This window comes from Pagrus major, chromosome 18 (assembly GCF_040436345.1).
Source record: "Pagrus major chromosome 18, Pma_NU_1.0".
Classification (NCBI taxonomy): Eukaryota; Metazoa; Chordata; class Actinopteri; order Spariformes; family Sparidae; genus Pagrus; species Pagrus major.
The window spans coordinates 33,109,332-33,135,320 of NC_133232.1; the positions used below are offsets into that span (position 1 = coordinate 33,109,332).

Genomic DNA, 25,989 nt, shown 5'->3' on the forward strand with positions numbered 1-25,989 from the left:
CTGAGGAGGCACTGTCAACTTTGCCGTCAAAATCTGAGAGAGGTGTGTGCAGCAGTCATGTTTGTGATGTTTGCCACATTCAGAAAGTGTCGTCTTAGAGCTGCTATGTAAAAATGATATTGTTGCAGATTACAGCACCCTTGTAATGCACTACAGACAGATTCATGTTGATAAGTGTTTTTGTAATGTTTATATATTGACATGGGTCATATAGATGCTGGTTAGGATGGGACGATAAATCATTTTATCATCATCATTTTCATTATCGTGATAATCGTGAATACCCTCACATTAATGACATGAAAAAGTTGTCTAGCTCACCGATGTACAGTCCCATATTGGTTTCCTGATTTAGTATCAATTGCCTAAGGCTAGAGGCGTGGCTTGCATATTGTATTCCCCACAAAAACATGATTACAAACACATTAGATGTGTGTAAATGCTAAGGATTTCAAACTACAAAACAACAGTGAGATGACGTTACCACCAGTCATTTATCCGTTATTTGTACTTAAGATTCTTCGATTAATTGTTTTTGACTAAAAAAGATGTGTGTCCTATCTGTCAACAAAGACAACTATGTGCTTTCATATAAAAAATGAAGGATGCGATACAATGAGACGCATTAAGATGCATCGAGAATCGTCGCATGTTTGAATAGTTGATGGGGGCATCATAATCGAAGCAAATAGTGACTAGTGAAGCCTCTAAGTACAACATTTCAACTGGTAACATTTTAGGCTGAAAGATAGTTGATGAAACCTCTCAGAACAAAGAGCCACAAGGTAAGAAACGTGCTGTACAGTGTGCGTCCATAGTGCATGATTCATGAAGTTAGAGGTCGATGTTGCCCTGTCAGGTCAACTCGTGAGGGACAGCGCAGTACAGGGAACAGACGTGTGTGCAGGTGACCTTCAGCAATAAAGACGGAGTCATCACCACTCCGTTCCCATGTTTTTAACAACAGGCCAAGAGAAAAACTGCTGCGCTGGTCCCTTCAGCACGAGATAGAAGCTAATAGTATCTGTCCACTGGGACCTGCACAGAGGATCGCATTGCAGGGTCACTGCAATACAGTAGAACGCTACATTCCCTCACTTAGTTCAGACTGACTTGAGTGGATTACTTGCCAACACAGTGTAAACATATTTTGAAGCCTTTCACTTCGCAGCAAACAAGAAGTCACACAATAAAAAGATTGAACCAAAACAAAATGATTCATACTGAATAACTTGCATAACCTTTTTGCAAGCATCTGTTCAACAGTTCAGACTCGCTCGAGGGCAGACAGTTGTTTTGTTTTGTTAGATATAACTGTCTTTGTGCATGAGCATTCAGTATCTAGGTTAATTGACTGAACGAGTACTGTGGGTGCAGTAGGCACAGCTGTGACCTCAGAATGAGTGTGTGTGTTTGTGTCTGTGCATGTGAGTATGTCTGATGGCGTGTCTATATGTTGGGGAGTATCCTGCTGTGGTCATATAAACATCAATGCCTCCTCGCTGCTCCGCAGTTCAGCACTAAGAGGACAAACTGTACAGTGTGAGACAAAACAAAAGAGAGCTCTCTATAGGGGGACAGTCCCTTCATGCTCAGATACATCAATTCAACTACAGACCTACATTAACAATAGAGTGAGTGTTTCAGAGAATTCGACTTTATTTCTTGATTTTTATTATCTCTTTTCATTGGATGGATGAAAATGACTTACTGTATTCTGTGCAGACAAACTGCGCCTAAAACTTCGAGGCACAAAGCACACACTGTGTACGACACTACACTATATAGAGTCGAAATTGGGCATTGAAAAGTTTGTTGATTGCATTTTCACGTTAGCTGACTTTGTGATTTTTCTTATCAGGGTTTTGCTGATGTGTGCACTTTAAAGACATCACACGACAAACACTTTTGTATCACACTGTATATATTTAAGCTAAGGGCTGGGTTTAAATTCCTGATTCAAATAAATCTTTATTTGAATGATCCGCTATCGATTCATAAAATCTAGAGATTGATCTTTCAATATAAGCCTTTCCTGTGGATGCCTGTCAGGATCCAGAAAAACATCAGCCAAGTGCCAAATACAGGTAGATTTTCCATTTCGGTGAGAAAATCTCTAAAGGCTGTCCAGCACAGTGATGGATAAATGTTTGTACAAAACAGTCATGGGATTAAAAACTACGCTGAGAGACTCTACCGCCTTTTGGTGTCATTTACGGGCACGCTGTTTCTGTCCTCTGCTGTCTGTCTGCGTCAGAGTTTCACACACAGCACAGGGACAGGGACTTCATGGTGCATTCAAGTGCACTTGAACTCAGAAATCTACACTCGAATGGCCATAAAGGTTGTTTAAAAGGGGAAAGTATTATCTGTGTGTTTTCTTATTCTCCTTTGTTGAAATAGATATTGGCCTACATCTGCCTTTACTTTCTTGTACAGCATTTTTAACACCTAGATGCTAAAATCTATGCTAAATCTCTGCTCTATGTCAGCCACAAAACTAGGCTAATACTTTGAGTAATAAAAGGTCCCAGTGGTTTTAAAAATATAATCAAAGTCTTGTTCACACTGAAAGAGAGAAAACAAGAGTGAAACAAACACCAAGACGATTATCAAATCATATCAGATATGAGTCTTACCAGATCTTCAATGATCTCTTTGACAGCAGCCACCACCAGGATGAAGAGCAGCGGCACCAGTGTGGTCCAGCGCCCAGTGGGAGACACATCTGGGATTTGCTAAAAGGCACACAAGAAGGGAAAATTAAGTCAATTGGCTAATTTTTTTCAGAATATTGCAGAAGCCAACTTTACAATTTCTGGGTACTTTCATGGCTCAAAATAAGACAAAAGCAGTACTTCCCCTACACCAAACTCGCCCACTACAGCACAGTTTTACACAGCGTTAGATTGAGAATGTGTGAATTTTACACACAGGAGCTGTTGTCATGAATATTGTCAAAGGGCTATGGGCCGATGCAACTTAAAGGAGGTACTCCCAGCACAAACAACTTTTCCTAGTACTTTATTTTTGCTCTCCCTGCCTCTGAATGTCTAATTATTTGGCTATTTTAAGTGCTTCAAAATTAACAGTCAAACACCAGCGTAATTAAAGCCAAGAGAGGGCCACAGGAGACAGCCACTGTTAAACTGCTCGAAGGAAACTTGAACGAAATAGATCTCTCATCTCCCTCATCTGCATAGATGTTTTATTCAAGGTCGCAGCATCGACAGGGCAGGTAATGAAGATTCACACTGGCTGCTTTTCAAAGCAGATACTTCAAGGTCACTGGGTAGAGCCCTTTCCCATCCTCGGAGCACTCATTAAAGAAGGCTGGTCGGTCAGCACGAGTGTAGGTAAAGACGGGATCGAGTTCAATGCAGCCTTTCTTCTGTGATTATTTAATGTTTTCTGCAAGGCATTTAACAGCTGATATATGGACTCCTTTGAACTGTGTAGTAATGATTGGGAGTTGAAGCTTTAAGTGTTCTTAGGAGGGATCAATGCTGACCTACAGTTTACAGGCAAACTTCCTCCAGTGTTAGTCTTTGCAAGTATTTACCAATCACAATATTGGCAGTACCACCAAGATCTGTGGATGCAGCAACAAAACTGATAATCAGCTCACAGCTCGCTGCTCAGGAATAGTTTATTTCTTTAACAAATTTCATGCTAAATATTTCCACATCACCTCTGCTTTTCTACTTGTGGCTCCACATCAGACTGTTTGAGCGTGTACAGTGTAGTTTCTTTACTGCAGTGTAGTGGCAGGGGTGCAGTGAAAGGCCAAAATACAGCCATCCACAGCACCCCATGCCTTTCCAAGGCATGTAATATGCAGTATACTGTGGTGAGCCTGTGGGCAAATCTACTGTAGTTTCCTTTTAAAGGAGGCCCGCATAGTATTACATGTATTATTCATTATCAGTCTATATAAAGTACCTCGTCTATGTGTGTGTGCGTGCGTGTGTTTGTGTGAATGAGCTTGTCTGTGTGTATATGAAATTACAGACATGACCTTTTGAAATGATGTCTAGGTCATGGCAAACAGTAAAGAAGGCCACTTGCATACTAATGGGAATAAAGCTAAAATTGCAGCTGAGATGAGCAGTGATTTAACATTAATAAGGTAGTTTGTAAGTTATTGTTGTATTTAAAATCTATGTCACAGAAACTGCAGCTGCATCTTACCTGCAAGAGTGCGATGAAGAGAAAGAAGGCATTGGCTGCCCTCCTGAACTGTGAGTAGAGGAAGCGGGGAAGGAAGGTGAGGACATTATATTTGGCCGTGCTGAAGACGGCACCGAGCAGCAGACAAGGCCATGGGTGGAGGAGGGAGACAAGAGAAAGAGAGGGAGACAAATGGTTGGTTCACAACATCTGAGCGGTAGTTTTTACACCATTGACATTCAAAATGCAAACAAAAATGGATCTGAGATCAACCTGGGTCATATATTATCTAATCTAGCCATTCAAATACATTTTTCAGTATGAGATTTCCACAGTACGATAACTGCCTCAGAAAATATCACACTATCATGGTATTACACAATCATTACCAACTGTGACAGCATCGGCTGGTAATGCTTTCACCTTGTGAGTCTGTGTGTGTGTCATCATGGCAAAATGTGGTCCTGGAGACACCGTTTGTCAGAGGAATGATCACAAAAGCGTTTTTAAGTGTTTCAGAAGGTCAACACGATAGCGTCACACAACCATGAAAGATGCAATTATGAAACTCAAAGACAAGTGTGGTCTCAAGAAATAATGTAGTAATGAATACATACTCCACTATGGTGGACCCTGAGACAAAACCCAAGTGAAACTGGGGTCCATGGTCTAATTTGTATCAGTTTAGAGGTCCTTAAAAAGGAAAACGTTTGGGAACCACTGCTGTAGATAAGCAAATGTACATGATAACAGTCAATTTTCACAACCCTAGATCCCACCCATTCACAAAAGTCCTGTCTGTTTGTGTGTGACACTGATGAGCAGCGTAGACCGGTGGACTCAATGATCGTAAAGAATAATTAGGAGGAAGAAGGGAGCTGGCAGAGGGTGTAAAGAACTCCTGGCAGACGTGAGCTATGTTGCCTGTGCTGCAGTGGGGTTGGAGGGGGGATGTCTGATGGTGACGGTGGTATATCGAGGCTGGTGGAGCCAAGAGTCAGGCCTCCAGCAGTCTGATTTACAGCTGCGTTAAAGGGCCAGTCAGAACAGCCACTTTGGGAGAACATATACGCCGTGATGTATGCCCAGCCACCGGCGATGCTTTGGTTACTCATGCGAGCAAAAAAGCCGTCACACACACACAAGCAGAATATCAGGGTATAGCCTCCAACTCATCTAAAGGGGGCTAGGCATATGGAGGTAAACGTTACCACCGTTTTATTCTTCTTACACTGAATCATATTTGACAAACACATCAGCAGTTTTTACCTGTAGTGGGTCCACGAGCATGTAAAGTTATGGATAAACAGCTAGCACTGAATTAAGTTAAAAAAAAGAAAAAAGAGTTTTATATTCACTGTCACCCTGGTCGCCTGGTACAATGAATCTGCTCATGGTGAGTGAGAGGGACAGAGTGAAGACAAGTGAGTAAGAGCAAGGCATTGTTCTGACAGCAGTACAATGTAACACCAGCCTCACAGAGGAGCCTGACGAAGAGCCTTGTCAGAACAAGGGTCAGCAAAGAACCGGCTTTCTTCCATTTAGTTTCTAGTCTTTAGTCTAGTCCACTGTTGTTATTTCAGCTTCTGTAAAAAGAAGGCGTTTGATGGAGAGTTACTGAGCCAAACCAAAGAATACATTTACATTTTGTCACTGAAGGAGCATAAAAAATGGACGTAAAAACAAGTCATGCTCATTTAAAATCACGTCAAGAAATCGGTTTGTTATATCGACATAGAATTAACTTCCTTATGTTTTACTGTTGAAGCTTTTTTCCCTTTCTCTTTTGGATTATGGTGGTTTGATCTATATGTATGAATCTGCATCTGCTCTTAAACCCTCAGATGCTGTCTATCACTCTGCTCTTAGGTTTATTACTGGAGATGCTTTCACCACTCACCACTGCAGTCTATATGAAAATGTTAGGTGGACTCTGGCTCTCATTGGGAAGTTGCCATCTCATATCAAATCTCTGGATCATATAATGATCAGCTTTCACTACAACTTCCTTGAGTTTGTGCTGAGCTCGGTAGATCTAATATAGATAGAGCTCAATCATTTCTATGCCCAGACCACTTGGAACTGTTTTTAACAAAGCACCTTAAAAAAAATACTATTTCTGTTTGTATCTTTTTAATTGATTGTTTTTGTATCTTGTATCTTGTTTGTGTGTACAGTATTTACAGACTTAACTGTTTTCTCTCTCTTTATGTGACTCACTGTAATGAAGGCCAGCCCTCAATGATTCTCAAGTTTAAATAAAGGTAAATAAATAATACATTTGCAACTATAACTACGTGATTTAGAGTAAGAAAATATTTTTACTTTGGTAACTGTGTGTCTGAGTTCATGTGGTTTGAATTCCCCTCTTTCCTGCAGCTTACCTCAAGTTGAGCATTATCCTGTTTCTCTCAGGTTCACAAATTCAGATGGAAAGTTAAAGTGTACAGGTTTCCTGTCAGTCTCACGTCTCTGTCTTGGATTGTATTACTAACAGAACAAAACCTGATACAACAGATCGATTCCATTCAGGTTTGAATGCTCATCCTAGTGACCAAATGGTCAAGTTTGATGTTTTCCCCTTGAATTTTGTCTGAATTTGCCCAACTCAGACTCAGTTCGATGGTTTTCCAAGTAAAATATTTGAATTCTTAGAATTCAGCGGTAAATAAATGTCAGGTCCTTTGTTGCTGATAAAGTTAAAATAGTTTACAGCCTATCTTTGCTTTCATGTAAGCTTCTTTTGGCTGCTTCATCAGCAGATGATCTGTTTCCACCCCGCCCTGCCCAACCCGGCATGGAAATTTGATTTCTAAGATCCTCATATTTGATTTGGCAGAGGCTTTTCGTACCGGACGCCCTTCCTGACGCAACCCTTCTCATTTATCCAGGCCTGGGATTGGCAATTAGGAGAGCACTGGCTTGGTTAAGTATCTTGCCCAAGGAAACATGTGGTCAGGAGGACGTGGGGATCAACCTGCCGATCCTGTGATCAGTAGATGACCTGGTCTAACTCCTGAGCCACAGCCGCCTCTTTAGCTTCATATAATAATAACTGTTCCAAAGTTGTCTGAAAGTATGAGTAAGAGAGGGGAGACAGGAGATTTCTCAGTCAGTCAGTCAGTCAGTCAGACAAAGAACAAAACAGATTTCAGTCTGTTTGGGTACTTCTACAGGCTTTGTGTGCATTCGACAAGTTTTAAGATAAACAACATGGGGAGAAAGAAAGAAACAAAAACAAAACAATAGAAGCAAAATATGAGCAAAAGAACTGACGTGCACATTTAAATAATTTACTAACAAATCAATATCCAGGCAGTGATTACATTACATGGAAAAAGTATTTTAACTAGGTTGCTAGATATCATGATATGCGTGTACTTTTTATCATTGAGATGTACGAACACCAGGAAGTGGAATGTGTTTGCCTGGTTAATGTGAAAGCAAACAAAGACACAGTATGTGTGTCTGTTTGTATGTCAGTGAACGAGCGTGTCTGATATAATACATTCTCCTCTCATGAAAGCATTGTTGTCATATTTTCCCCTTTTAATTCTAATGTAGATCTTATTAGATCATCTTAATGTTCGGTAAAGAAGCCGACCACCTGTTGTGAAATACTTTGCCATACATCATCCAAAGCCCATAACAACAACATGAGTGCATTCACATTAAGTACCGCTGAGCCCACTGGGTATTAGACAGTAAGTGCCTGGTAGAGCTAATGCATACTGTAGTTACTGCCTCAGTCTATCTCTTGAGATACAAAGAAACAGTGCTGGTGAAGTTCAGCCTAAAGGCCTTGGCTTTATCATTTCTATCTTTATCTTCTTCACTCCACCTTTGTTTCTGATCTCACGTGTTAGTACTGTAAACACTGTGCTGTCATACTCTAGTTACTTCTGTACACTGCGGCAGGGCAAGGTAAAGAGCTCATTTAACACTCTGCTTCATGGATGATTATGGATCTTCCTAAAGATCAAGACGATAATTAGAGAAGCGCTCCCTCACAGATATCCTGATTACAATCAGAAGCACCTTTAACATCATCTATTAGCTTTTCCACCACCGCAAAAGGGTTTGATGTTACAGGATGTCATTTTAAATACCTGTTTTAGTTTGTTTTGTAATGCGGAACTTGACTCAAGTTAAACAACTGTCAACAGAACATTTTACATGTCATTGAGTGTTTGGATAGTCTTCATCTTTTAGCCACTCCTTGTGTTGACACCTCACATCTTTTCAGTCCAAGTCAAACATCCAAAACCTACTTGAAACACCAGTCTTTCCCTGTAGTTTGATTTAAGTGCAATACAAATTATACTAAGCAAACTGTAGCAAGATCACTAATTAGAAGTTTTTTCCTTTCCAAAGGTGAAGGTCACTGACATCAAAAACCTTGAGGAGGGTCAACAGGTTATGAAGATGTTCTGCACAGTGGCAGTAATGCTGCCATGATAGATAATGACAGCAGATTATGTTGTTTAAATAACTAGGTCATAACCCACCCATGGGCCCTGGTTTGGCACTGAAGTGGCTGCCTGGTGCCAGAAACAGAAACAAATGTTAACCAGATGAAAACTATCACAGTACAAAAGCTGGAAACCCCACAGCCTCCCCACAAATCTTTGTGCTACTTTGAAATCAAGATTATTTATTCATTGTTCAAGTTTAACTGTAGGGTTAAAAAACACACCGTCAGAGAAGTCTTTTTGGTGCTTCAACATAGTCTTATATTTATGGTTTGACTTTTCAGAATTTAGGAATCACACAAACAAGTCGAAGTAGGTATTTTCGTTATACATTATATTTTACTCCTCTATTTTAACATATGCACCATTTTGTGTCTTTTATCTCGAACTCTTCTTTTCTCATTTCTCATTTACTTTATAGATATAGTAAGAGAACTGTTGAAATTTCATTGCCAACAACTGCTTCAAGTTAGTATAAAACTTAAACGTTGAGTATAGAAATTTAAAACAAAGTCTTAGTCTAACCACGCCATTTTTTTTTCTAATTACAGATGAAATTAAAAGCTTACATACGTCCAAAAAAGGGCTAAACTCTCATATAAAGTACAGTGGTCGGTCTATTCCAGCTGAAGGCCAGCATGTGTTAGCAGCATATTCAACCACAAAGGAGATAATCAAATCAACCGAGGCCGTCAGCTGACCACTGAACTTTAGAGATTCAGACAGTTCATTTGCAGAGTGTTGATAATATCTTCTTCGTGGTTCAAAAACATCAAAATATACACAGATGTCTATGTGTGGTGACTGTATGGTTGGAAAGGTGGTTTGATAATGTCTGACTTGGCATTAAAGGGTGATAATATAGGTCCCCCCTTGTCTAATGAATTTGATATGCAAACACGACTGCACACAGAATTTGCAAAGTCAAACAACTGGCTGGACCAGTAACCGGTCCAATGACCCCCTGTTCAGGGTGTGTCTGCCATTGTAGCTCTGCATAAAAGAAGTTCGCTGTGATGGTAAATGTCACTCTGCTGTGTGTGTGTCATGTACACAGTTAAGTATTTCTTTATGGTATGTCATTAAAATGAAAAGCTTAGATCGGGTAATAACGTTTTAAAGATTAGGCTCATGTGGTTAGATGACTGAGGCTTATGAAGGTACTCTACTCGGACAATTATACTAATTTCATGAGTAATCTAATTGAATGTGCATGTGGGTAAGGGGTTAAACTTTAGCATGACTATGTATAGCTGTCCACATCTCAGTTTAATCAGAATCACTTGACTTAGATAATCCAGGTCAATACTGATACTGTACACAACATATTGCAATTATCTTGACAGACGTTACAATTGTGATATGATTTGTATCTCTACAGCACGACAGTACTTTTTTCTGTTTTGTCACACATTTTACCTCAATCAAATAATTCTAGCTTCTCAAATTTGGATATTGTATTGGCTACATTGCAATTTCGATGATATTTGTTTGTGCCCGTGTCTTTCTGTGTCTATGCATGTCCAACAAGACATATAATATCAGCATTTCATGGATACACATCGGTAAAATGGTTTGGACAGCCACTCCTATTTGCCATAGGATAAATTGCCAACATTTCAGAGATTAACATTTACATTACAACCAGTTCAGCTGAGTAAACAGTCCACACTCATGCATAACAGTGAGAGCTGGGTGGCTGTCTGTTATGAGGTAGGAGTCATATGTGTGTACAGAACAGTGACATATTGTGCAGGTAGTGATGCTGCAGTGGGAGAATGGGACCTGTGAGGGTTTTCCGTCTGCTTATAAGATTAGATTCACCATTTATCACAGGGCCTGCTCCTGTAAGTATCTCCACAGGTCACTTTGAGACAGAATACAATCCCCTTGAACAAATAAGGTCTTTTGGAGCAGCCTAAAGCCAAATGTGCCTTCAGGGTGAATGTTTGGATAAAAAACTACAAGAACAAAGAACAGAAGCAAAATGTGTTCAAAAAATGTAGCAGCACTTAAAACTCTGAAATCATTTGAGGAGAAGCAACTTGGAAACAACTTACATTAATAAAACTGGCTAAGTACAGTATCAGTATCGGATCTAAAGTCTGTCAAGCCAAGTACTTATTGATTAGAGTGGGGGGCATATAGCTATAGACATTATTAATGCTGTGATATTCAGATCAGTCAAATGTTGGGAAGTCTCGAACAATGATTTATTCTTGATAATTTTGTTGGCCCTATTTTATGATATTTTTGTGTTAACAGCATTATCATCAGCCCAACAGGGCTAATGTGATATTTTCCTTCATTTGTCCGTGAGGGCAGGCCACCCATTGAATTAATGACCACCTCCGGTAAGGTCACAAAACTTTTATACACTTATTTTAAAAATATGCAGAGGTGCTCTTTAACCACAAAGGCCATATTACATAAACTTCTCTGATGCAATAAAATTCAACCAACAACCATCTGGTGCTACAAATAGTGATGCAGCAATGAACCTATTTGACTGTTAACAGTGGTTTAAAAATGTCACAGTGTTGTAACCATAAAGCCTCAGCTATACTATGTGTTCATGTAAACCAACAGCAACAGAGCAGGAAAATAAGCATTGCACTGTTCATAAATCAGCTGTCAGCAAAACTACAAACAGGTTAATAAAGCAAGTCTTGATGGCAAATGGTCATTAACCTGGGCCTGTTAATAATAACCAGACTAAAACTCAAAATAAAGAGAGAAAAGTTTGTTAACACTAATGTCATATCTATGCCACTAAACATAAAGCCTTAAGAAAACAACTAAAGAGAGGTAGACTCAGCATCCGTCTTCTCAGCTGCTTGCGTCTGTTATTTGACCGGTCAATACATGAAGCTGATACGTGCTTTTTTTAATTTAACATTCCTTTTCAGTTTAAAGCTGCGTCTGTGTAAGCACATACATATCTCGAGCTGCTCATGCAGCAGGAATGCTAACAGTAATATTCCTTGACAGGAGACGACCTGACCCAAAGAGCCTGACCTTTAATGCTAAAAGCGCTGCACTCCTCCAAGAGGAACAACTGGATAAAAAGGGCAGTCTGGTATATGTGGAGTTAGGCGCCACTGGTGATACAAATCTTGCAGGTATTTATCAAATATCATAGGCTGAGGGTGCTGTCATGGTCATTCCCCATCAAAACAACTGCACCGTGTTGTATACTGTTTTAATTAAATGGCGTGTGTTTAAAAGTCATCTAAAGAAGGTTGATTACAAGATTTTTAAAGTTAAATAGAACGTATATAGTTGCTTTTGAGAGAAGGGTAGAGCAAACAGTCTCTGAAAAGTTTTCTCTTCACAACATATTGCTCAAAAGGCTCTTTAAATGGATTCTGACTTCTCAAGATTGTTTGCTATCAGAAGATTCTCCCCAGGCTGACATTTAAGTAGCAGCCACACAGACTAGGCACGCTTTAATTCAACTGCTTTGCTTGTGTCTCTGAAGGTTAACGTGGGGTTAAAGGCAAAGTGGCAAGTTATGCTGCAGGTCACCATGAAAAGCACTGATGGCCTCTGGGTTGCCATTACCGAGGCAAAAATAGCAGCAATTCACACAAACAGCAAAATCCTTGAGAGAATACAACTTCCAGTGTGAATTTTTAATGCAGCTAGAGTTAACTGTAATTTTAAGTGACATGGGAGAAGCATCTTCATGTTGCATAATTACACTGGGGAAATGCTGGACGGAAGGTGAAAGAGTTCAGCCCACTGGGACTAGTATGAAGTTTATAATGGCTAACAAAAACAGGAGCCTAAACTCATCAGCTGTACATTTAACCTTTCTATGTTGTTTATGTTGTCGTCATCTTAACTTGTGAATCTCACAGAGGATGTATTGGATTTGTCTTCTGATAGCAGGACTGCTTCAAGTTTGTTGCTTCCTCAGCTTTGTGAGGAAAGATACTGCGTTTGTCCATGCAGACTCTAAATCTGGGGGTATGTGGGCAGCAAAATACCCATTTCATGGTATACCTTGGTTTGAGTGTGTAATTATAAGCAGGCCCTTTATACTTATTGAAAAAAGACTTCTGTTTTTGTTCCTTTAACAATATTTGTGTAACACCTTATACCATGATAGTGTGAAACCATGGTATTTTCTGAGATGGTTATCGTACCGTGAAACTCGTACAGTTGAAACCGATCTGTGCAAGCCATGTATTGAGTTCACATGAAATGCCACCAATGTAGCGGTAATGCCTTGCATAGACCCAAAAAGGGTGACAGCTGCCTTATGTGGGACTCTTTTCAGTACTAGAGTTTACACCAACTTTTCCCTGTTGGTTATGCTGCCACACTGCGCCGCTGACATTGACTTAATGCAACTATTCATCAATAAATACAGCTAAATGTATCTCTTCAACAATTTTAATTACAAATTCTCCATGCAGTGCATAAATATTTCCCTTCGTATTCACTACACTTCCATAAATACAACATCTACTTACCTGACTCGATTGCTGCAGAACTTGGTGAACTGCGGCTGGTTGAGGTGTATCAGTCGGGCGTCTTCTTGGTCAGCTAAGGATGTCTTTTCGGATGCGTCTTCTGTCTTTTCGTATCCTGCAGCGTGGGAGAAAAGGCAGTGGATAAGAAACAAAATCTACCTTGAGCACAAACAAAAAGTAAGATGAAAAGGTGTTTTGAAGTATTTGAGTTGGTGCGTGTCTGAAGGTCCTCAAAGGAGTCTTTGGAGTCTGTAAAAGGCGAGTCAGTACTTTAAACACTCTCGACAGTGAAAACTCAGGAGACTGCGGCTAACCTTGATGCTTTAGAAACCTTAAATATTCATTTTTCCACATATCAATACTCTCATAGTTTTCAACAAAATGTTATGTACTGAAAAGTGTGTTCAACTACATTACAAAGCCTTTATTTTATTGTGTAGAGTGTGTGATAGAGTCTACAATGTATTTGTCTGTGTAATAGGCTGCAATCGCCGCAGCCCACACAATACATTAAGGAGACATTTGTAATTATCTGTATGACACACTTGCCTCTGATAGCAGTATAATACTCAAATTATTATCTTAATGGAGTCACAAGGTGCTCTGGAAACTGCAAATGACGTGGACAATACCGCCTCCACAGAAAAACCCTGGGAATCACCTGCATTATGTTAACAGCCTGACTCATACAAAGAAACATATCTAATTATCACAATTCTGATATCCCTCAAGTTGCCTACATGACATTTTCCAACTCGCATTTTATTCAACTTCAATGAATACCCTGGCCACAGTTAAATGCCTTTGTTACGTCCAAGTCATACAGTAGACGTCCATATCCGATTACTTAAGGGACTTTTCAGAGGCTCACTTTTCAACGACTGCCCCTGAAAACTTTTGTTCCTGGAAATGTGTTGTGTGATTAAAGCTGGGAATTTCCTGTCGAGTGACATCCTGCTGTAGATTGGACTTATCTGTTATCTGGATCAGCTGCAGCGATGTGGTGACAGACAGAGGTACAGTACGTGCAAGGCTTTGGTTCACTGCAGTATCATACAATGAGCGGGTATAGAATGAACTTGAAAAACCTGAAAACTGATACCCAGTCCGACTATGTTTCAAGTCCAAACCAAATACATACAAGAACAGCTTAGACTTCAGCTGACCTTAAATGTTACGCCTTACTCTGAGAATTACATGAAAAAACATAACATTTAACTGACAGAAGCCACCATTCACTGGTAAAAATTTAAAAAATAAATTAAAAAAAACTTCTTGGATGGATAACACTTTTCTCTCCAACTCTGGAAGAGGCAGCACTGCTCTGCACCCACAAAGTTCAGCTAGGTGGGATGGAGCTACGTTGGCTAAATCAATACATCAAATGAGGGTTGTACGTAGGTTGCAGAGATGCTGAGGTATGCATTTTTTTATTATTATTTAAACAACACACAAATATTTGTATTTCTTTATCAGCAAGAAGAATTTTCTAAAACATCCCAGACGGACACCATGTCCTGATTCTTTCCATGCTGGAGACAGGTGGGTCATGAAAAAAGGATGTCAAGGGATGTTGCGGGAACAACTCAAACCTCTAGCGTGAAGCTGCTTACTGCAGTGCAGGATGGGGAACAGAAAACACACCAAAGAGTCTCTCGACTGAAACACAACGTGTCTCTCAAAGGTGTTCAAAGATGTAAATGTACTGGAGTGGATGTACACGATGCCGGTTTAACTCTACACATTTTTACAAAATCATGGTTTAATCCTTATGTACTTATTTTGATAATGAACATATATATTGCACATTACAATAACTGGCTGATTAAATGGCACTGTACAGACACTTCAGATGATATGGAAGGAGCCGTTTCAGGCAGTGAAATTATATTTTGGTTTGACATTCACATTTTGAAAACCTTGTCAAATATTATGCCTAAAAGCAGCGTATGTAATTTTTGCCACCAAGCGTCTCAATCAAAACAACTAAAACAAAAGATGTAGTTTGATGTAGTCCTGAAGTAGTGTGGGAGAGTTGATGTAGCCATTGTTAAACAATCCCAGACATGAGTCATGCGTGTTATATTTAGTCATGCTCACCAACTTCCATCCTCACTCTCTGACGGCACTTTACCTTGAGTAAAATTATTCATTTCTCTGGGTTCGGACACTGTTAGAAACATTTGGAATAACATACTGTAAGTACATAATTCAACAACATATATCACAAAGTTCAAATTTTAATGCGGAAAAGTTCAAATATCAATAACACATGGGTGTCAGCAAAGAGAATAAGGTCCGGGTAATACTTTCAGGTACTAGGTTCAGTCTTTGGGCTGACTGTAATTTGGCATTACTGATATTGAAAACAGAGCTGAAATGAATAGTCAATTAATTGAAAAATAATTAGCAATTATTTAGAAAATCGATCCACCTTTTCACACCACTACCAATATTTGGAAAAATGCTGAATATCAGCCCCAAAAAATCGGTCTATCTGTAGAAACTGTACACATTCTCAGCTTCCAGATTTTTAAATGCAGAAATTACCGCTGTTCTTTCTCATATATAACCTTAAACTAGGTCAGATGAATTGGAACGTATGAAGAAAATACTGAACAATTGAAACAATGAATCAATTAATCACTGATGAAAACAATCATTTAGTTGCAGCCCTACCGAAAGTCAGGATCACTGCCGACATTTTGTTTGTCTCTGTTTGAGACTGACTTCAGGAGCATTTGAAGCTGGAACATCAAACACACATACAGAAGCAGATTTGACAGGAATCTTCTTGTTTGTAAGATGAGAAATGATAAAAAACCGTTCCCGAGGTTCACATTTCCCTTTCCTCGTGTTTTAATTGATATGTCTAGATTAGTGCCCTCAGCACTGCCAAGAGAGCACTACTGTAAAACTCTTAAGTCAACAGTATTTCCACACTCTCAAGTTGCACGCATGTGACCCAGTGGGTGCTGGGTGGCCTTCCCTTGCATGCAGTAATAGTGGTGTCAGGGGTTATGAGGTAAGGCCAGGCGTAGCATTGCTTCCACAACTACACATAAACCCTGGAGTTTAAAAATGGAAAGAAGAGCCATTCCTGGGCACGGAGGGAAGGGGGACACAAGTGAGGGAAGCTGGCTGTCTGAAACATCAACAACAACAAAACGCAGTGTCATGAGGTACTGTAACCAGAGCTCCTGCCGGATATGCACCAGTTGCAACCTGCCCCCTCCCCCGTCTGCCTACAGTATTTCCTTCATGTCATGTCAAGTCAAGAGGAAACAAAGAAGTAGGCTGAGACAGTTTCAAAGTCATGTTACAACTTTCTCTGCTCTTTTTCCCTCTCTCTTATTCTCACCTTACTCTTAGCACTTTCTCACTCATGTTACACAAACCCTGAATCTTAAATTACAGCTCTTGTTATTTTAATGATCCACTTGGCTTAGCACGGAGGATTACTGAGGAGTGGCTGCCAAACCTTCCTTCTTCCCACCATCATCTACTGATAGTTTTTCTCCTTAATGCGTGCTCTTGGGCTAAAAATAACTGGCCCCCTGCAGTCATTTGGGCTGGCTATCCCAGCCTGGTTATGCAAGACGTCAGATGAGCAGAGGTGGTTTATTGGATTAACGTGGTGGCAAAAGGGTGTGTGGATCCAGGGAGCAACAGGAGATTAAAGAGTGGTGCCTGCTGCTTAAGTAGGGAAACTTCCTACCATGATGCCTGAGATTATCACATGTTCTGTTTAGGTAAAGGACCAATATAGCTTAGGTATACGATGTAGTCAACTTGAAGTTAAAGACTCTTCTTTTTTGTATAGAGTGGGAACAGGGTTGTCCTGAAAGCAAGAGAGGTCGGTTGTTTTTGAATCGGGAGGATATGTAAGATATAAGAGAGATTTGCGAGGAATTCACTATAATCAATTCAAAAAACACTTTTCAGAACTGTGCAAACACATTGTAACAGGGTTTAATCTTTCACACATAATAGCACACTGGATGAAATTGAATTTTTGAATAGTGGCATCGTAATGGGCTCTAAATGTATCCCTAGGAGAAGTATAAAAAGGTACTTTCAGGCCAGGGAGGATTTACTGAAACATGACCTCACACTGGATAAAAACCCTCTAACACCCACTCACATCTGGTTTTTGTCTTCAGTGAGAAAGAGGACAATCAGCATCCATTTCTGGGTCGAATGATTCATCAGCAGTTATGGGTATTTATCAGTTCCAGTTCCAATCAGCAGTGATAGAAACATGAAACCCCGGGTGGACATCCTAATGTTCGTCCCTTTTCCAGCACGATGCTATGATGTGTGTTTTAGTGAAGGACGCTGCCATCTCCATTCAAGGAGCACTTGAACATCGTTCGATATAAAATATATAAAAGAGAAACCACCATAACATTCTCATTGTTTACATTTCTCAAAGAACTGCAGCTTCTCCAATTAAGATTTCGATAATATTGTGATTTATTGTGCAGCCTTATAGTCAGTGTGTGCTTGTGTCCATGTCTGTCTGTGTCTATGCGTGTCTCAGTTGTCCACAGAAGACTTAAAGTAAAGAGGATATAACTTCCCTGCTCTTTGGATGTCAGTGCGTCTAGCCTCCTCAACCTAAAATTAAAAACAGACTTTGCAGCCAAGAGCTCACCTGGTGACACTGAGAAGACAGGTGGTTGGGAATGAGTAACAGCACTGAGCAAAGGTGAGCGAAAGGACATTATCTCGAAGGCATGCTACCACACTGAGGCTGGACGAGGCAATTTAAGTACAGCAGACATTCTGCAAGAAATACTGTGACACAGTTGCAGCATCAGTAACACCGCCGAATACAGCATCAATGTCACAGAAATGGAAAACATTTCTGGCAGTATTTTTTTTCTAAGTGATTTTCCACGGGGCGCCCTGGTGGCCTTGGGGTCAAAGCGGCTGCCAAAAATCGCAGCATCACAAGTCCGTGTCTGGCAGGAAACCGTGACTGTGTGTCAATCTCCATCTCTCTCTGCTTGTTTCCTGTCATATCCACTGTACGCTGTCTAATGCAGTGGCTCTCAAAGAAGTGTCTTTCATCACACACACTTAAAAGCAAAATACTTATCAGATGGTGGAAGCCTGGGACAAAATCTTGTCAAATGGGGGTCCCTGGTTTATTTTCTGTCAGATCAGGGGTCTTTGACATGAGAATGTTTGAGAACCACTGGTGTAGTGAATGCAAACAACATTCATTTTCAAAAAGTCAAGAGAGAAAACCATATTTTTAGTTTTGAATGAAATTATTTTTGCTGCACTGATGTATGGCCAGTGTTTTAGGAATACTCAAACCTCCTGTTCTATTACATGTCAATAGTAACCGAATAATTATAAGTGCGATCTCACCTTGCACACACCAAGGAACAAACCTAGCAAACAATGAAAGTCAAGAAACTAAATCTTTAAGAAGCTTGGGTGATCAAAGAATTAGTGTCTACAATGACAAATGAAAACAGAGGGCTCGCGTAGCTGGTGACTGCAGCATAAGACCTGTGTGAAATAGCAGGCCAGAGGAGCTGGCTGAGCAGCTGTGATTGATGTTGTGTCTCTCTGTTCTGAATGAGCCCTCGCAGCAGGAGCCTGTGTGCTGGGGTAGGCCAGGTGCTGCAATGCACCAGTTGCAGCTGGTACTGCTACTGCTTAACTTAGTTCCTTTGCTCTCTCTGCTCAGCAGCCTTGACACAAGGGCTCGTATACAATGTTTAAGTAAGAGCTGTGGACAGCAAAAAACGATTGTGTCGAACATGCAAATATGCTGTCCATGTATAGAATGCAGGTATGTTCCAAACAAAGGTGTTAATAATACCTTAGTGCTGTTATCAGATATTTCATCTGTTTCTATATTTTACAAGACAGTAGAGCTCTGTGTGATATATTGATATTTTATCGTTATCGTGAAAAGAACCTATATATCGTCCCAGATTTTATATATCATTATGTAGGATAAATGCTGTTTTCTTCCAGGCTTTAAAGGCTGCATTACAATCAACTGATGTAATTTTCCAAACTTTCAAGACCCAGAAATACTGCTATATTATTTAAAGGCCATATCACCCCACCCTTCAAAGCAGCTTTTTGAACTTAAGGATAAAAAACATGCTAAAAAGAGACCAGGGGTGAAACACTGCAGATATTTTGCTCAAACTGGAATTGGATTTGTCTCATTTCTGTTAAGTATCCCCTAAACCCACATATTTACAGTCTTATTAGTCTTATACAGTCAGATTACAAGCTTGATTGCAAGTGCCTGTTAGCTTAACCACGCTAGACAGGTCAGCCCAGTTCATATAGCCAGAGCAACACTTGACAATAAACAGTAGATTGAATTTATTTGAGAAACAGCCTCTTGCTGCAGTATCAGACCACAAGCCAAAATGCATAACACATAACTGTTGATTGCTGCAGATATGCAACAAAAAACCCCATGAATACATCATGTTGTTGAATACATGATCCACACTCAAACAGTCTATAGGGTTTTGTATTTAATTTACAACTGTAGCATACAGCCTTTTCTTTTCTTTTAGATTACGTCCCGATCATATAAAAACAATAAAATGTTGTTCTGTTTAATTGCTGGAGAACTGTGAACCGTGCCATCTCCAATAAGCAGTGTAATCGGGAATAATTAGCAGAGTGGTAGACTTGGACCGTCTTTAATCTGCTGCAATCCATGCTAATGTTGTCTCTTTTGTTTGCTTTTGTGTACTGATATGCTATCATGAATACAGTCACTTGGTGGCAGATTTATTTTAAAAGGGGTTCTATAAGCAGTTAGTTGAGAGTTGTGGTTCTTAAGTCTTCAAGAGCAACCTGATCTCCAGGTTTTTGAAGCAGCTATTCTCGCACACCTGATCCTATTAAAGGCTACATATTGAACACTTAAATTGGATTAGAAGAGTAAAAGTAGAGCTAGAGCCAGAAAGTGGTCAGTCGGGCTTGAGGATTTGCCAGAGAAACAGTGGTCTAGTGCTCTGGCTCATCAATTCTTCAGTTGAACAGGATGGAAAAAGAAAACTTCTTTGACTGTACAGTAACAACTCGTATCAGCACAGTTTGATGTCAAAATGCAGAGCTGTTACAGTAACAAAGGAGACCAGCTTGACATTCATGCGCACCCGACTGGTAACTGTGGCCTTCACCTAATCTAAAAGTAGCAAACAAGGCCAACCCTGACAGGCCAACAAAACAGTCTGAGTTGGGGGTGACGGGTAGGAAAGTCCAGAGCCACTTAGGGTTAAGAACCAGCTCCAATTAGTCCAATCCATCAGAGTCATATGCTTGAGCTTATAACATCATTTTATCAATGCCAGCATGTTTTTCTGACAGTCGCGTATTGCAAAACAACGATGTAAAACTGACAAATCTACGCTGCAGGAAAAATTGCAACTAGAAGGAGTCATGTTGGGGAGGAAGAAACGGTCCAAAGCCTGGTTTCATTGCATGAAGAAACAATATCACAAACTATAATGTCTGTAAAATGATCAGTCTGGGAATCGAGAACCAGTTCGAGTTGAGGACCGGCTCCTCAACAGAGGTTAAATAGTGGAGCTTTTGGAAACCTGAGTCACATGCACATCTTTTTTTCGAATCCATACAAAGCCTTATTTGGTGTACCTCCAATATAGTATGGCGTCACTTCATTTCAGTCAAACGCTGTTGCATTTACCTCACTGGTAGCGCGACAATAAATTCCTATCAGATGAAAGCTACCTGTTCCTCTTTTATTATACTGTGTATTGAGGAAGTGATCATGTGCTTTCAAATAGAGATAAAACAGAACCTGGTCACCCTTTATTGATTGTGTGGAGAAACTATCCTTCCAAGCAGTTTGAGGTCACATGTTAATATATGTGTCTAATCTTTAAATGTAACTTCTATTCTATCTTTTCCCCAACTGTTTTTTCTTTGTGTTTTTTGTTTTTTCCATTAGTCTATTTGTTCATTATTCCTCTTGATGATAATGCTGTAATGCCTTATTATTGTGCCTTATTGTGTGGAGAAAATTATTAATGTTCAAAAAAGAATCGATAAGACATTGGCATCATAAAATCTTATCAATTCCTATCCCTAATGAGAGGTGGAGAAGGCACTGTCATTAAAATAGCCTTTCCCCCAGGTTTCTGTCTATAAGCATTAAAATCCTCCCCCCATATCCTGCTCATTTCCTTAGTTTCTACCACACTGTGTTGATAATGTACTCAGCCACTACCACAGATGTCTCAGTGGGAACTGTTCTTAATATTCCCTGGTGGACACTGTGCATTTTCTCAGCACTAATTTCATTAACTGCAGGCGTGTCACGGCTCAACTACCCTGACATCAATAAAGAGAGCAAGAATGGGAAACTGGGCGGATACTCGCTGTTATTATAATTCTTAATCTGTGTTATATTAGGCTTCATAACAACACCTTTCATCTATTAATGGGGCCACCATATTGCCCATACTCGGTGGCTGTATGAAAACATTGTAAGAGGCATGGAAAAAGAAGAGAGGAAAGAGCGACAAGGAGCCAAATAAAGCTCAGTAGGAGTAGAGAGCAGAAGCACACAGCTCTGGAGGGGAAGCCTCTGGAGGAAGGATCAATGCCATCAAGTGTCGTAATGAGTTTGGATGCAGGCCAGATGTCAGGATTATTGCTTGTGTCAGCCAACAGACAGACGGACGGAACAATAGTCACAAGGGGGCACGTATTTTGGAGACGGTGCCCACTGGGAAAAAACTGGACCCAGCATGGCTTGGCATCAGCCAAGGCATGCCGGTCTTCCCCGGTCCGTCTTTTTATCACTCGCTGCTGAGTATTGTAGGTTAAAGAGATACCTTTGGTGAGTCAGAGATGTTTTAAGATAGTTAATGTACGTCAATCAGAATAGAACGTTATGTTAGTTTTCTTTTGTCAGCGCTCATTTGTGTATCTCTTAATATGGAAGGCTTAGTCTCTTAATAACGCTCACCTTCAGCACTTTGGACAAGCAAACTTTCAAACTTAACATACTTAAATTTAAAGAAAATCAAATAACTCTTTAACTTACTCATGTGATTGACTTACTCATGTGATATAAGTCGCAGATAAAAACAGGTTAAAGACCATATGATCCTGTGCAGATTTATGATATTGGGTGGTTAAGTATTAGCTCAGGTCAGGCAGAAGTGGTGGGGGTGGAAAATTATTGCTGCCATGACTGTCAACACTAAAAAGATTAAGCACATCAAATGGCAGCAATGACAGGAACAACAACGACCTGATACTCAAGCGTATTACCTGTACTCATGACACTCTGGGTTAAATGTTAAAGAAACACAATAAACAACTGACCAATTTAAACTTCAAAATACATCCCTAATATATCCCTAGTATATTGGCTCTCTATTGTCAGTAACAGTAACAGCACTAATCCTTGTTTTTAAAATAAGAGGATCAACGGAGGAGATATTTTTAGCAACTGTATCTTTTTCTGGCTGTTCATGTTAGACCTCAGATAAAGCTTTTATAACAAATCGTAAAAAAGATAACATGTCACATGCTGGCTGCGGTCTTACAACTTTTAATCATCACCTACTCTGTATATGATTACACTGTGAAGATTCAGTTGGCTCCATGACTAAGCCTTAGGATCCCTCAGAAAAGGTCCATGAGTCGATCCCTGCGGGTATATCATCCAACAAGATGTTAAAAAAAAGGATTCTTGCTCTTCCAGAAACAGTTCCAGGCTGAGTCCAGTCCAACTGTTGAGATACTGAACAAGCGCTAATGAGCTTGAGAGAGTTGTAGGCTGGTCAATAAGAGTAGATGAGGACGAGGCACGTGACCTGGCCACAGCTAGGCTCCCACACGGTTCATTCAAAAATACCAGGGTGGGTGGGGGCGGGCAGCTCCGGGCTACTGACATTGATCTAACACGAACGAGTGAATGGCAGCCAAACCACAGTGAAGAGGCTTTGTGAAGAAAAACTGCATCAAATACGAGAAAAAAAGGGGGAATGACGAGTGGCTCAGAAGGTTGAGGTGTAATATGGAGTTCAGCACTGTCAGTGTGCACATTGTTCACCTTAACCTGAGGCTATCTGCTACAGTGATTAGGGTCACATTTGTTCCAAATCCCTGGGCTTTGGGATTTCTCAATCTCACAACCCAGTGAGCCTAATGTGTCATTTGTATCTGCTCATCACCACCAAAGAAAGATCTGCACATGATTCATTTATGCCTCATAAATATTTCAGCAAACTGAGCAGACACAGTCTATTCATGGCAACCAAAATCCCAGAGATGAAAGCTCCCCCTCCCCTATCTCCAACCATTTGTGAATGGGATGGGGGGGGGGGCAAGGGGGTATAGATACTGCCTCAATCTAAGCAACAGTAACATCCATAAGTCGCTTATCAGATCACAATGCTGTAACCAGCCTTCACAACAACAACAGGGCAGCTGCAGAATTAATCCCCCTCCCCATTCGGCTCCGTCTGGCTCCCCATAGGCTCAGGCAGGCTACACAGGGACGGACAGTCCAGGGACAACATGGGCAGCTGGGGCTTTCTGTGACATCACAGGGTTGGCCTTGCCCAGCTTAGCTTAACGAGGGATCTGCTGGGACAGAAACCTTTCCACTGTGTGCGACTTCATGAATGGTAAAAGGGAAGAGCATATGGTGTGCAAGTTAAAGGTCTGGAAACAGGATATAGACCTTGTGAATTCCAGTCATTCTGTCACAGTGTTGTGTCACTGTTGTGCCTTACCTCAAATGACCATTCCTCGTCTTCATCAAAACCACATATATACAAAATGTATACGCCATGCTCGATTGTTATAGACACAACAGCACGCAGGGTGTCAACAAGGTTCCCCAGCAATAGGGCTGACAGAAAATGGTCAATTAATCTATTGGTCAACAAATGTTAATCAATTAATTATTTCGAGTCAAGCAACCAAGACCGAGAGTCTACAGCTATGGTAACAGCAGCACTGTGAGGATGTACATGAGCGAAATTTTAACATCAGCATTAGGCTTGGCCCAAAATGAGATATCATTCAATATCGCAATATTTGCTGTCATATGTCATATATTTCACAATTTCCAATATTGACCAGCTGTGTGATTCTTCACCTGTGAGGAACTAGTTCGACTGAATTTTAATTTCAATATCTACTTTATTACAGTGTTAAGTCTCACGTGGCTGGCCCCTTAAGAATTCAGAGGGAAGGGAACCAGTGACAGAATTCAATACCTAAGATAAGCAAATGTAGATGGCACAATAACTGTCAAGTTTCATACCAAGGTATATCTTGAAAGCAGTATATCCCTGCAACCCTAGGGCCTACTGCATGAGCGTGCAAATGTAGAGCAACATTGTCAGGAAAATCTAAATATGCTCAGTATTGGAAAACTTACTAATAAAGACAAATAATCAATATCAAAGATCTAGACTCAAATCTGAAATGGGGCAAAATCCTAATAAGGACAACCATACAATCACATGTTCTCTAAAAATAGCTGTAATATTCAAATGGCCGAGCAATGACAATTAATCCATCCCAGTGTTTAGTGATGCTCATTGACCTGACGTGACATGTTAGTAATGTGTTAGCTAAACAGGCAAACTGGCACCACCATCATCCAGAGCTACCGAGTAGGTAACACGTGCACAACACAACCAGAAACACTTTCAGCTCTACAGAGGAAATATTAATATAAATGCCATCCTTTTCTATTATTGATTCGGCCCCAGTCATCAACAGCGTTACTGTATTTAGACTATATATAAACTGCAGTATCAATTACACTTCTGCTTTTATTGCAGGAGTACAGACATTAATGAACGTGATGAAAGTATTATTGTTTTGCTCACACAACCATCTAAACAATATGACCCATATTTGTCAAACATTATAGGCTTACTGAATAAAGGATCAGTAGGATGTAAAGACGTAGCACAGCACAGAAATATAGATTGAGCTACAACTTTATACGAGACCTGCTGCGGTGATAATGCCTTGATGATGACAGTTATCTGTTTAGATGTTTAAATTATTATATAGTATTGCAGCTAAGGTAAGCAGTATATATATAGTCCTGTGCAGAGGTAGGTTTTAAGCAGGAACATGGCTGTTATTGTGAGTTAGGTTAATCTACATTTTGCCAACCAGTAGTGTAAATCTAAAGTAAAGAGACAGTCTAATGTTCAGTGGTTTAAAGATTTGTAACATCAGAAATGTGGACTTCTCAGAAGACCATGACTAATTTTGATAAATAGAAATCAAAAGATGGATTAATGAAATTAGATAACAATTAAGACCTTACAATTTCAAATACAAGCTTTTAAGGCCGTATATAATATTGGACTTAAGACATTTTGAGACTTTTTAAGGACATGCAGACATCCTGTCTTTATGGCAAAATGTTTCATAATTAGGACGATGGTTTGCCTTCTTCCAGGACGCAGGCAGGAAATCCACATTAGGCATTACAAACAAACATGGAGAAGGGTGAACGTGACAGAACAGGGGGACTCCACCCAGCCAAGACAAAACGAGTTTTTTTGAAGTCAGGGTCATAAAATGCCCAAGATCTTGGGGGTCAAGGGCAGCAAGAGTTTCATCTTCCCATCCATTGACAGCGTCACTTCCCTGTGGAGTGCCTGTCGACACCTCTCCATCTGACCTTGTCATCCCGCTGTGACACAATCACATTGGCTGTCTCCTGGCACGTGCAGGCTTGCTGCATTTTTGCTGCTGTTCATGTGTGTGTGCATCGCATAGACAAACGCAAGCGGGCCAGAAACAAGACTTCTGCTCACCAGCACAATAAAATATGATTGTGAATGCAGTTTGGG

At 40.2% G+C, this 25,989-nt stretch overlaps 1 protein-coding gene across 2 annotated transcripts in view; it reads right to left on the reverse strand.

The window, feature by feature from the left end:
* Positions 1 to 25,989, reverse strand: part of atp8a1 (ATPase phospholipid transporting 8A1) — a 122,502-nt gene that overhangs the window by 83,780 nt on the left and 12,733 nt on the right. For both annotated transcript variants that reach the window (XM_073486878.1, XM_073486877.1), the window contains exons 2-4: positions 13,124 to 13,238; positions 4,192 to 4,291; positions 2,640 to 2,738 (exon numbers count right to left, since the gene is read on the reverse strand). In XM_073486878.1, the coding sequence (XP_073342979.1) occupies positions 2,640 to 2,738; positions 4,192 to 4,291; positions 13,124 to 13,238 (314 nt within the window). The remainder of the gene's footprint in view (positions 1 to 2,639; positions 2,739 to 4,191; positions 4,292 to 13,123; positions 13,239 to 25,989) is intronic.